Consider the following 13,966-nt stretch of genomic DNA (forward strand, 5'->3'; position numbering starts at 1 on the left):
TCTATGTACTTATATCTGATCATACAAAATTCCTAGAATTTTTCTATTTGAGTCTTTTGCATTTTCTATGCAAAGAAAAAAATCATCTGCAATATCATCTGCGATATTATCTGCAAATAGAAAAAAGATTTATTCTTTTGTGAAAGTTGCCAAAATCAAACGGGAGTCAACTAATGTTAAAACACTGAAAAATGGGGCCGAGGAAGGTCATTAAAAGAGGGTTCTCATGCTTGTATGCCTGATAAAAACTATCACAAAAGACTCTACAAAAACCACAGCCTTACTGAAAGGCCATTGCAATCTTGCACAAAAAATACTTTTGCAAGGATATCTGCCCACCATTTGCCTGTCCAACCTCAGACTGACATCACCCTTATTATTAATTTTCATAACAAAACAATTACACAATTGTTATAATTGTTATTGTTAAATAATACCCTCATTTTTTCCTTTAAAAACTTTTGTCTTCGTTTACCTCCTTGAATACACACATAATTTACTTTGGCATGTTTATTCCCATTGCAATGCTCTATTCACAAATAAATGTCTTTTCTATTAGAGAGCATCTCTCTGTTATTTAGGTTGACGCTTTCTGATAACTGTGTATCTTATTTCTGTTTTACGTTAGTGTTTTGGTTAGAAGTTTCAGAACGTTAACCAGTAGTGGTACGGCGGTGGCGATAGGGAACTCTTGCCTTAATAAGGATGAGGGAAGTTTTTATTTTATGATAGATAATCTTTGCCATGTTGAAGAAGTATTGTTTGGGTCTTTACTAAGAGTTGTTTTTGTGAGGGACCTTAAGAAGATTTCCGCAATGAGGTCTGCGAATTCTCTTATTTATCACGATTTAATCACTTTTTCCTTCTTGGGAACAGGTTATGAATATTAAACCTGGAATCCTCTGAGCTGTGGTTTCACAGCCTCATTTCTTACTCCAGTGTCACCTTACCAGAGACTCTTCCCTGTCATATCTTAAATAGCATCATCAGCCCCACTACCTTCTCTTCATAGTGCCTGGCATATCTTATATTTTATTTGTTTATCGTCTCTTCTCCCTTTGAAAATGTAAACTCTGTGATAATTTTTATGCATTAGTATATCTTCAACATTTAATGCAGTGTCTGGCATGTAATAGATGCTTGATAAATATTTGTTGCATGAGTCAATCAATTGTTCTAAACAAGATTAGCCAAGGTTGTATATTTATAAGATGGGAAGCATATTGTCTTTAATCTGTCTAGGGAAAGACTTTCTCATTTGTTTCCCTACAAAAGTAGGTTCTGATGGGATTTGCCCATGGATTGAAGCCTAAAGGGATTACACCAGGCACGGACTGAAAGTTTGCCTTGCGATTGATCATAAAAGCAGTGGTTTCCTAAGCAGTGGTTTGTTGTTATCTGCTCCAAGCATAAGTAGCAATGCCATAAGGGTGTCCAGCACCACTCAAATACTTAAAGTTTCCTACCTAAGGGTAGAGCATCAAAACAGTCAAAAACACTATGGGCATGAATCTAATTGTTGACTGCTGTGTTTTACGGAATAAAAAACCACGTGAAACTCTGACCAGCTTTTGTTAATTGGTATTCTAAAATTTCTGTCTTATTGAAATTAAATGAATCAGAGTATGGTCCAGCCCTCATGTAGAAAATAGTTTTAATTTTGAAATACTTGAAATAATTATAATTAGAAATGTATGTTTATCAGTATCAATTAAAACAATCACTTTCATCATTAATTAAAATGATCATGGGATGTTTTTCCTATGACTTTTTGATATGGTGCCTTTTATTAATATTTTTCCATTCATAGTATTAACCATATCCAATTGTTTGTGTTAGGCTTTTTGTATACAACTGGCTTAGCATTTCTAGTATTTTATTTATATTTTTCCATCTCTATTCATAAATGTAGTTAGCCTTTAATCAGATTTAGTATCAATCTTACGCTAACCTTGTTAAATGAATTTGGACTATGTTCATGTTTTTGTTTAACTTTAGAATAGTATTTATATAGATAATTAGAATTATTCACTGAAGTTTAGCAGAATTAAGCTGAATCTGGTATTCTCTATATGGAAATTATAATTTCTTCTATTGTTATTGATGTGATATTGTGATATTATAAGAAATATATTTGGTCTTCATCCCTGGTTCCTGGCACAGAGCTCCTAAAACCCTTGTAATTTCATGAGTGATAAGGGTGAGAAAAGCTTTGTTATTCATAATAAGCCCCTTTCAAACATACTAGAGTTATGCTAATGAGGTAGCTGTTGGTAGGCCTCTGTGTAGCTTCAGAATGGGGGCTGGTTGCCAGAGGAACCAACCGTATGATTACAGAAGTGGAACTTTTGGTCCCACCCCTTCTCCTCCACATCCAGGAAGAGGAAAAGGGCTGGAGATTGAATCAATCACCAAAGGCCAATGATTTAATTAATCACGGCTACATAATAGAACCTTCATGAAACACCCTAAACAAAAGGATTCGAAGAGTTTCCAGGTTGATGAACATACCCTTGGGCCAGGAGGGTGGCACACACGAACTCCACAGGGACAGAAGCTCCTAGCTGTGGGACTCTTTGGACTTCACCCTATGTTATCTCTTCATTTGGCCATTCATTTGTGTCCTATATAGCTGCGGTCCCCAACCCCTGGGCCAGGGACCATACTGGTCCACAGCCTGTTAGGAACCTGGCACAGAGCTCTGCCACCCCTCAGCCCCATCCATGAAAAATTGCCTTCATGAGAGTTAGGAAGGGGTGAGCAGCAGGCAAGTGAGCGAACCTTCATCTGTATTTACAGCTGCTCCCCATCACTCACATCACCGCCTGAGCTCCACCCCCCGCCCCACATCCGTGGAAAAATTGTCTTCCATAAAACTGGTCCCTGGTGCCAAAAAGAGTGGGGACCACTGCTTTATAGTATCTTTTACAATAAACTGGTAATAGTAAGTGAACTGTTTTCCCTGAGTTCTGTGAGTCATTCCAGCAGATTATCAAACCCAAGGACAGGGTCATGGGAACTCATCATTTATAGCTGGTTGGTCAGAAGTACAGAAGGCCTGGGACTTGCAATTCGTTCTAAGGTGGGGACAGTCTTGGACTCATCTGAGTCCAAGTGTTCAAGAGTTTGAGGCTGAAATGAGCTATGGTCATGCCAGTGCATTCCACCCTGGGAGACAGAGTGAGACCCCATCTCTAAATGCATGGGTGTGCGTGTGTGTGTGTGTGTGTGTGTGCGCGCGTGTGTTTTAAAAGTTTTTTTAAACTCATGAGTGCATTTTAAAACTCTACCCTATTTTATTTGTTTTATAATGATTGATATTTAAAAATGTCCTTATGTCATAGTTATTCTTTTAAATTTTACATTGAATATTTAAATTATTTATTATTTTTTAAGAAAGAGACAGTAGCATTTAGGGTTATGATTTTTTCTTTGAGGGTAGGTTTGAGCTTCTACCACACATTTTGAAAGACACTATTCTTGCCTTTTTTTAAAACTGAAACTTATTGAAAAATTAAATATTTTCAAATCATTAGTTTCAACAAATTATTATTTTTAAATATTTTTGAATATGAATATTTGGACATCTTTGAAGCTGCCAGAGCTTCTGCTGACACTGGTCTTAGGATTCCAGCTCTGCTATGGGGGGAGGACATGAGGTTACTAAGAGTACTGGCTCTGAATGTAGTCCAAAGGCTGGGTCACCACATATCCTGATTTGCTTGGGCCAGTTACAGTTTATGTTTACTGTTTCAACAGAACTACTTTAGTATACCCTTCTCTCTTAAAGTATTATGATAAATCATATGGTCACCCTACGCAAAGGTACCTAAAAGGCTGAAAGCCCTCACAGCACATGCTCAGGGTGAGGGGCAAATGTTTCAATGCTATTTGAAGCCATCATCCTGGATTCTTTCCTGTTCTTGCTCTTTTCCCAGTCCAGTCCTCTTTCTACTTGATACCTGACTTTGTGATTTTTGTATATGAACTACATTTGCCCATCTGAATGATGAGATGATTTGATATTCTTAGCTTAATGCTTGGTTCTTCTCATGAACTTGACTCAGTCCTGTCTTAATTCCTCTGCCTACTTTGGACTTGCTCAGCCAGGATATCTGACCTTATCTGGCAACTCCTGGGTTCTCCTTGGTCCCTCACGGGAGAGAGCAGGTTAGGAGTTTAGACAGTAGCAGAACCAGGACTTATGAACAATTCTTCCAATGCTTATTTGGTGCTTTCATAACAGCACCATTCATTTCTCTTTTATTACAAAAGCAAGTATTCAAGTAAAATACAGTGTATTTGGAAGTAACTACTTACTTTTCCACTTCCGTTCTCTGTTTCTTTTCCTCTCAAATCTGCTATTCTTTTCTGAATATTTGTTGGTTTGTTTGTAAAGATATAATAGAACCGAGTGATAAAATCTGAGTGATCTAGTTTGGAAAGCATGTGGGCCCACCAACTTTTCCTTATAATTCTCTAATATTATTTCATTGGGTGAATATTTTAAAAGGCATGCTGAATATTTTTTAATATGATTGCGTAGGAAATTGGAAACGATCATGGTCTCTTACCCGGAGGGATCCTCTCTCGCAGTATTCGATCACCCCAAAGATCATGGTGTCAAGCTTCACTGTGCCGTAGAACTTGGTCAGGTTGTAATAGTCAATCTGAAGCAACTAGGAGAATATGTGTTTACAAAGCAAATCAGCCAGAATGGGATATCAGAGTAAAAATTAATATACCAATAAAATGTGTTTTGCCTTAATAAATTGAGTGTCAGTACCCAGTTCTTACTAAACATTCCATCTTACCCACCAGTCTTTCCTTTGTTAGCAAGGGGACTTGAATACAAGCTTTAAACCTTTTTAGATACTACCAGGGCCATGTTGTAGGAAACACTAGTAGATTTCCAAAGTGCTTTACACAATCAAACCTCACTCTTCAATATCTCCTGGAAGAATTTTCAACAAGAAGCACAGTCGTCCATTTCTTAGCCTGAGGGCTTCTCTGTCAGCATCCACAGAGGCAGCTTACTCTGCTGGGCCTCCGTGTTTAGGAAAAATGAAGTAAAGTTATTTCTCAAGGGTTTGAAGGAAAGGATACATACCTTGTTCAATTCTATCTTCTGTTTCTCCGTGAAGTTGCCATCATTGTGCTTGAAGTCTTTGAGAATCACTCGCTGCAAAGATCAATTGAATGAAGAAAATACTTTTGTAGTGTAATTTCTTATGTGTATATTATAATAATTTGCTTGCATGTCCCATAAGACTGTACGCTCCTGAAAGCAGTGGCAGTATTTGACTGATGTTTGTATACCTAGTGCCTAGTACCTGGGATATGGTAGGCTCAGTTTGGAATGCTTCTTCAAGAAAGACCAAAGGAAATGGAAGAAAGGAAGGAAGGATGCAAACCCCCCATATGAGATTGTCATATTTCTTAGCAATGAGTCAAAATATAATAGCAGGGTTGCCCTGACTGTGCTGAATCTCTTTTATATTTCCTTTTCCTTCCTGCACGCCAATCCTCCCCCAAATTTGATTTGTCCTTCAATTTCCCCAGGATTGTGAGTTTTGCAACCCTTGAAGCATAGCCCTGCACATCCCTGTGAAGATCCAAGAACCGCCCCTCGGAGCAACCTGGGCACCCCCACCGTCAGGATGTTGACATCAGGGACTGGGACAGCCAGGGCTCAGAAGGCCCAGAACATACCCCAGCTGAAAGTTCAGAGAAGTGGGAGAGGTCACCTTTTTGTCGTATTTGCACTGTCGTAGCCTCTGGATTGTATCTCGTCTCTTGTCATCGTCGATCTGGTACAAGAAAAGGCTAATTATTGCATAAGCTTCATTTCTTCTCCCATCTACTACCAAAGGCTGAGAGACTCTTCCAGGTGGGCCGGATCTGCTGTTTGCTCAACAGCTTGCGGGGCAGGCTCCAAGAAAAACCGTCCTGATTGTCTTTTCTTTCCCTCTCCCTACTTGCGTTCTCACTCCAACATCGTCTTCCCAGGTATCTACCACCGCCATGTTTGACTCTGGGTTCCCTTCCTTCCTCTTGCAGCCTTACTTCAGCCAGGGATTTTCTTTGCTCCCTTCTCTCCCATCCTCTTTTTATTGCGAATTGTTGTCTGTGGCTACAGACAGATGCTCTTAGGGAAGGGTGCTGTGCATTTGAGTTGCAAACTCCTGTCTAAAGGCACCCATAGCAGTGCAAATGAGGAAACCAGCTGTGTCCAAGGGGAGCAGTCTCATCAGCTCTGGGTTCAGCCCACAGTTGCCAGTTCACCTGATTTGTCGAAAGAGGCTGGTAATATGGATATGCTGGCAATGAACTTAAAAAGTGAAATATTGAACAAAATTTCACATGCGCACACTGCTGCAGGCTAGGTAAGTCTCTCGACTTGCCAGTTAATGACTTCTCTGGTCTAGAAACAGAGAAAAGGTTGGAAACTTTTGCATCTTTCAATTTGATTCTCATAAAAACCTGGGATTTACTATTATCTGTGTTAAAATTTACCTTACCAGGCTGTTTTGAAATGTGAGTGACATAATTATATCAAGTTCCTAGGATGATGCCTGGCACAGTGCAGATTAATGAGCGTCAGTTATCATCACGTTGCCTTATCATTTAACAAATGAGGTATAGAAGGGTTAAATGGCATTAAATATCATATAAGAAGAGAGGGGCAGGCAGGACCTAGGCTTGTCTGCTTATCTGGTGTTCTTTTTACCGTTTCAGAACTCGATGAGGTGATTTAAACTATTCAAACCTCAGTTCCTTCCTGGGCAATTCTAACTCACAGGGATATTTAGGGATCCAAAGAGACAAAGTTTGTGAAATTTTCTTGCAAGCTAAAGGACTTCTCTTTTTTCTCCTCAAATGACTTATCATCATCTTTTATAATTTTTTCTGTTTATTACTCCGTCCCTTGGACTCTCCTGACTTATCTTTCTGTCTGGATTCCTTGGTCTGTTTTTCTGACCCTGTCTGTTCTAGTTCTGGGATGTTTAACTCTTTTTCATCTCATGCCTTAGTCTTTCTTCCTTATTTGCCTTCAGTGAATATTCAGAACTTGAACGACTACCTGTCTGGCTGTATGGTATTTTCCACTCTTTATGATCTTGGCTGACCTTGGGTTTTCTCCATGTTCTATCTGACTTGTGGCACCTGATGGCCCCTCTGGACAACTGGTTCCTGGTCTGCCTGCTCCCCAGCCTGTCTGAACCTCAGAGTAACAATGGTACCCATGCTCTGAATCATTTCTGACTTCCCTCCTTTGAGTTTACTGTACTAAAGATCTATTCCTTAGCCAAGTGAGTGGCTAATCTGAGAAATTAACTAATAAAAATTATGTACTTGTAAAAATTCTATACAGAACCTGACAAAGGATAGATGGGTTATACTTCTGGGAATATTTACATTTTAAGAAAACAGAGAGACACAAGTGTTTTAGGCTTAATTCAAAAGAACAAATACGAAATATGAGATTTTGAGGAGTGGAGAAGTGTCTGAGGAGTAGAGCCAGGTGTCCTACAGAGACACAGGGGCACTCACTCCTGAAGGTCTCTCCTCTTCCTGGTATTAAATTAAATGAGCAGGAGCCCATTGGCATGAGGGTTTCTCTGTATTTTGAGTTCTTATATAACAGCTATCAAACTTCTTACATAAACAAACTCAAACCTAATTTAGGAATATATTTTTGTAACAGATAGCTGGATTTCAGCCAATCAAAGGCAGCCAACTGATCAGACCATACCCAAATAAGGCAAATGCCTGGCTATAACCAACAAAGTTATTTGTGTATTTTACTTCTTTGTACAACCTATAAAAGCTTATTGCCCATGCTGTAGAGTGGAGAGTTCTGAATCTCTTTCAGTTTTGAATGCTGCCCAGTTTGTGAATCACTTTTTGCTCAAATAAATTTTGCTTAATCTGTCTAAATCTTTTCTTTCAATACTAGGTACTTCCCATTAGTCATTTAGGTCAACAGATTCTGTCCCTATTAATCCAATAGTCTTGTGATCATTTACACCTTACCATGAATTACGGCGAGACTGATTTTATCCTGACACTTATGTGTGATAGATTGGTCTTTGTGAATAAAAGTTTTGTGCATGAGGTTCAGAATGTAGTAGGAGGGCTACTTTGGAGCATGTAGCATTTCTGAAGGAAAGGAAGTCTTAGTCCATGTGTAGCTGTGGGGGGCTCTGAGTCATTAAAGGGCAGCATGCAGGACTTGGGGAGGAGTGTCAAGAGCCGGTAGCAAAGCACCAAAGACAAACCTACCCTGGCTACAATTTTATTCCTGCTGATTTTAGGCAAGGAGGCATCTCAAATCACACCACCCTACTGGTTTTGCCCTCCTCTGAGGGAGTCCACGAATTCCCTTCTGTGGAGGTCCTGGGTTTTCATATCTTCTTAGTATGCTTTGGTATAAAAACTCTCATAATTAGGTGATGTATGGTAGGTGTTAGGATCTTAGTTAGACAGACTGGGTTCAAATTGTAGCTATATTCCTGGAATCCAGCTCTGTTACCTCACAGGGCTCAGGGGAAGATGAACTGAGTTAATGCATGTGGCACATAATACGTGCTCAGGAAGCGTTAGCTGTTATTACCTGAGGTAATCTTGCTCACTAGTTATACGTGACACTGCACTGTTTCTTAATTCTTTGTTCTTAAGTTTCCTCATCAGCAAAATTATGACGATAAAGCTTAACTCATGAGTTTCTTGTGAGGAGTAGATGAGACAACATAGGCCTAGCATTGACTGTAGTAAATGGGAGTAAGTTGTTATTACTGGCTGCTGCTGGTATTTCCTGGCTGAGGGAGAATGTGGGCAAATATCAGTGGCAGCTTCTTTCCTCAGCAATGAATAAGGCAGTCCTAGTTTCTTAATATGGGTAGATGAGTATCCAAGGTATAGGAGAACGCAAATGCTCTACCCATTCCTGTATCCCTTCCATGACAAATTCCCAATATGTGCATTTCTCTTCTGGGTCAGATGCAAGGAATTAGAACAGACTACATCTCAGCCTCCACTGAAGTGTTCAGTGGGTCAACTAGCTGACATTTGGGGCAAGGAAGAAACAAGGGAAAGGTAGGAAACTGAAAATTGGAAAATATCTATGTCTTGGATTCGAGAGCAAACTATCCCTGTTTGGCGCATTTCCTACCATACTATCAAAGCCTTGTCAAATACCTGGCAAATTGCACCACTACCTTTCAACAGGTAAGGTAGGCTTTACCTTCAGGCTAACATGATTGGTCTCATTGGTCTCCAGAGGAAAGATATTTTCAGGAGGAATGTGGGACCATTTTTTCTGACGAAGTTGATGACCTTTTTTATATTTTCTGTGGAAAAAAATAGAACCAGTTAATAGGTTTTTATTAGGATCCATACCATTCAGCTTCCAAACACCAGGAGAAATTTAGAACCCTGGTATTCTCAGGTAGATGTGTTGCGAGGGAAGGTAGCCCAATGATGTAACTCCATGTTCTCCAAACTGTCAAGTGCTGGCCATGAGTGGACCTGCAAGGACTCCTGATGGGCATTATATTTTCTTTTCATTTCACTTCACTTTCCCAGGCACTTCACTAAAGTAGTCCTTCACTATAACAAAGGATCTGAACTGATGATGTGGAAATAGTGAAGGAAAAAACAGAGGAAAAAAATTTAAAACTGATAACCTTGAGAGGCAAAAATGTTAGTTTTTGAAACACCAGAGAATACACCAGAACCCTAAATTAGCCAGATCCTCTTATGCATCTGTGCCTTGGAAAATGTCTTTTAAAAAAGAAAAAGTATAGAGAAAATGTAATAACATGTATCCCAAGATACAAAATTTCATACTTGTTTCATTCAGATAGTATAGATGAAGCAGAATCCTTGGATTATAGGGGACATACACTTTCAATTTTACAGATATGCCAAATTGCTTCTCAAAGTGGTAGTATCAAGTTACCTTCCCATCTTGAGAATTCAAGTTTTCTATGTGCTTGGAAACATTTGTTATTGTTAAACTTCACCTTTATGATGTATGTGCAATGGAATTTCATTGTCCCTTTATTTTGCATTTTCTTGATTACCAGAGAAATTATCTTTTCAAACATTTTCTAGCTATTTTATAGAATATATGGAATCATAGAATTATCTATTCATAATTTTTCCTATTGCATAATTTTTTTCTTATCTTTACTAACTTACATGAGTTCTTTATACATGCTGAAAAACAAATCCTTTGTCCTTTAGTGTTGCAAATACCTTCTTCTAGTTTATTGCTTCTTTCAACTTTGTTATATGGAAAATTTTGGTTTATTATGGCCATATTTATATATTTTTCCTTCTATGACTTTTCTTTTTCATCTTGACTGAGAAGTACTTCTCTAATCTGAGACCATAAAGTCATTTTCTATTAATTTCTTATAAGTTTTGAAGTTTGATTTTCATATTTTGGTCTTTACCATTTAAAACTCCATGTAGAATGGACTGTGTCTTTGTGTATTGTTTCAAGTAGGGTTTTAATTTATTTTTTACATGTGGAAAACCTACTGTTCCAACATCATTTACTGACTTACAATCTCATCTCTGGAAGATTCCAGGTTCCCATACTTGCTTGTGTCTGATTCTGGAGTCGATATTCTTTTCCATTGACCTGTTTGTCCCTGAGTTTGCCTTTTGCTTTTTGGCCATTTGATAAACTCCCACTCACCTTCTCAAGGTCATTCATAATGCCTTTCTTAATGTCCCCTAAGCAGAAATGATTATTCTATTCCTATGTTTCCATCTACTGTTGAGTATTCTTCTATTAAACGCACATAGAGTAGCATATTATTGACCAATTATTATGGCCCTAAGACCTGGAGGCAAGTAGGATGAATATCAAGACCTTGAAGGCTCCCAGCCTCTCATTTCTTTACTCCAGGAAATTCTTGGGACTCAGAAGGGCCAATTGTCATTCATACTGAATAAGGGGATTCCATAAATTGCTATTAACGTTTTTTTGGGGTAGGCTGTATAATGGAAAACTACATGAGTAGCATCTGTCTTCCAGGTCTCATGGACACATCATTGCTCTGGCCATTAGGAAGCCTTATCTCTGCCACCCATGCTCAGAGACAATGGGAAATCCCCATTACCATCTTTCATCTTGTACTTTACCCCTATCTTAAGCTGATCCCCATTTGGACTTGGTTTCTGAGGGAAATTTTGGGTTCTTCTCACTCTCAACTAAATGGTTGCCACACACCGTAGATCATTGTCTATATTTCTGAGCAACACAGTTACAGGAGTCAAGCTCTGCTGTCAAATTGAAGAAAATCGTCTACTTCCTTTCCTGGAGATATGTCACCTGGCATGTGGATGGCTGGGCACTCAAATTATGAGAAAATACAGTGGCACAAGACCAAAGTGTGCACAGAGAAAATTGTTGTCTGGTTTAGTAAGGAAATGCAGTTGATCCTGATATGTTGGGTATAGAAAGTTCTGTGTTTAACATATACAAATTAGGAAGTGGTGTGGTATATACTCACTCACTTATACATTCAACACATATTTCTTAGTACACACCATGCCTCTGGCTAGGCACTTGATATGCCTGAGTCGAGTAGAAAAATCACGGAACTGATGATCAGAGTCCTGAGTTCTAGTTCTGGCCCCACCCACTACCTGGCGATATGATTCTAGACAAGCCATTTGGCTTTCTAGATTCTTTTTCCCCCATGCTAACATAGGGGACTTGGAACAGATTACTTCTAAAACCTCTTCTAATCAAAATATCTTGTAATATAACAATTTTGAAATCTCCCACAATATACCAATACAACAGTAAAAATAACTATTTTCATTGATCTAATGCTTATTATATGGTAGTCTTTACATATGCCCCATTTCTAATCCCCAGCTGAGATGAAGAAATTGAAGCTAAGTAACCTGTTTAGGTTGCTAAGTTACATGCTTAAGACCCCAGAACTAGTAAATCACAGAACTGGGATTTGAGTTCAGGTGCCTCTGACTCCAAAGCCCTAATCTTTTCTCTCAATAATATTCTGCCATTGATATAGTCTTTGATGCAGAAGCCTTCATTATCTTAGATCAGTCTAGAGACCTCTTTGTGCACATACATTATCATCAACAGACAATAGACCTCTCCCCTCAGGCCCTCTCCCTCTCTGGATGATGAGTATGGGCAGGAGAGGGGTACCTGAGCACCAGGAGGGCAATGAGCAGGAGCAGTACCACAGTCCCCGCGAGAGTGAAGACTGCAATCAGCAGGATCTGAGGGCCTGGGGAGGACAAGACAGTGCACAATGCATTAGTAAGGATCTTTGACAAGAGAGCAAAAGCGTTTCCAAGATTCTAGCTGTATAATGTAATTTGGGGACGGGAAAGAGAGAGAGCCCTTTAAAAAATGTTTGTCTTTTATTAATCTCTTCATTGGTAATATAGGTCCTGTGTCCCCAATGTATGAAGAAAACTGTCTGGCATGTGCCCAAGGAAAGTAGTTTTCATTGTCAGCTATCCTTGTAGCCTGTACATCTCTTTTCTTTCTAACAGGAATCAGCAAATGTTACAAGAACATAAAAGCATACAAATAATTTTGGTGGTAGAAGTCTACCTGGTGTCCTTGAAATCAATATACCTAAGGAGGTTTCACAGAAGAAGAAAGAGACAACTATTTTTAAATACAGAGCACACATCAGCAGAAAAGTCAGTCGGTGTATACTATTAAATGGTAGTGTTGCATGCTGGTTGTTTCCAAGTTCTCCTAGGTTGTACAGGGAAGTCAATAAAGAATGTGATCTTATTTATTTTAGAACATGAGCGTGTGGGTGGAGTTGTGTAGGTCTAGTAAATTAGGACTCTCAGAAGAGTAAGTGAAATCCAGGAAAATGTGGATCCAACCCAGGAAAGCACTGACACAAAGACTCAGTATGAAAAGGAATATGCTTGGGTTGAGAAGGACACCCACAATGATAAAATCGCACAAGAAAGTCATGGTTCATACACGCCACAATGAATCCCTATCAGAAAAGGAAATTAGTAGGTTCAAGAAGAAAAAATGGAATGGATTCCAAGCAATAGACAGAATGTGTAAGAAGCTTGGAAATAGTAATAACAGCAGTAGGGGAAGAAGATGTGTTTCTTCTTACAGCAAGGAAAACAAAGACCCAATCAGAAACTCTAGCAAACAGTGTTCAAGGATTACATAGTCCAAAAATGAAACAAAGTAACATGTGGTCTGATTTTGAGAACTGGGCTTGGAAAGAAGAGAGAATCCATTTTCCTTTGTGCAGCACAAAAGGGAGACATTGGAGCTATATAGAAAGAAACGCTATCACAGTACACTATTTAGCTTTGTATAAACAATATTTATACCACTATAATAATAATAATGTTTGCTAGTTTTCAACTTATGGAATCAACTTAAAGGTAAAGCACAAAGGTCTTTATTGTGATTACCAAATAAGTATTATCAACTCTGACGAATTAAAGAAAAATACAGGAAAATTTAGGAGATGGAAAGGAAATAGAAGAAAGAATTGCGGAGCCAACATCTTCATCTTACAAAGTGGGGGAGCAAGACATTTTACATACAGTTGACAGACCAACGGTAAAAGCTCATGCATATTAGTTACAGTGAAAAAGGAATCCAATAAATGTACTGACAAAAAAGATACAACTATATTGGGAAGAAGTGAGAAAGAAAGAAGGCCAGTGAGATGAACTAAATCTTCATTTATCATGTAAAAAAATAAATAGATAACATCTAAAGTTTATAAATGAAAAAACAGCAGCATATGACTTAGAGATATGCAAAGAGCTAAAAGCAGAAGGTACTGAGGGACCAGGGATGCTCTGAGGTGGGACCAGGCACATTCACTTTTCATCATGAACATCTCTACTATTGGATTTTAAAATTATTTGCATGAGTTTTTCCTTGCTAAAAATATAGCTAATGTCGGTG

General features: G+C 38.7%; 1 protein-coding gene across 1 annotated transcript in view; it reads right to left on the minus strand.

Moving 5' to 3' along the window:
• The window catches only part of GUCY2C (guanylate cyclase 2C), a 126,612-nt gene that overhangs the window by 80,175 nt on the left and 32,471 nt on the right, over window positions 1-13,966 (minus strand). Inside the window, exons 11-15 of the mRNA XM_012652161.1 lie at window positions 12,203-12,284; window positions 9,248-9,353; window positions 5,748-5,810; window positions 5,111-5,182; window positions 4,575-4,679 (exon numbers count right to left, since the gene is read on the minus strand). Coding sequence (XP_012507615.1) covers window positions 4,575-4,679; window positions 5,111-5,182; window positions 5,748-5,810; window positions 9,248-9,353; window positions 12,203-12,284 — 428 coding nt within the window. The remainder of the gene's footprint in view (window positions 1-4,574; window positions 4,680-5,110; window positions 5,183-5,747; window positions 5,811-9,247; window positions 9,354-12,202; window positions 12,285-13,966) is intronic.

Source organism: Propithecus coquereli, unplaced genomic scaffold (assembly GCF_000956105.1).
Source record: "Propithecus coquereli isolate 6110/MARCELLA unplaced genomic scaffold, Pcoq_1.0 Scaffold381, whole genome shotgun sequence".
NCBI classification, from domain to species: domain Eukaryota; kingdom Metazoa; phylum Chordata; class Mammalia; order Primates; family Indriidae; genus Propithecus; species Propithecus coquereli.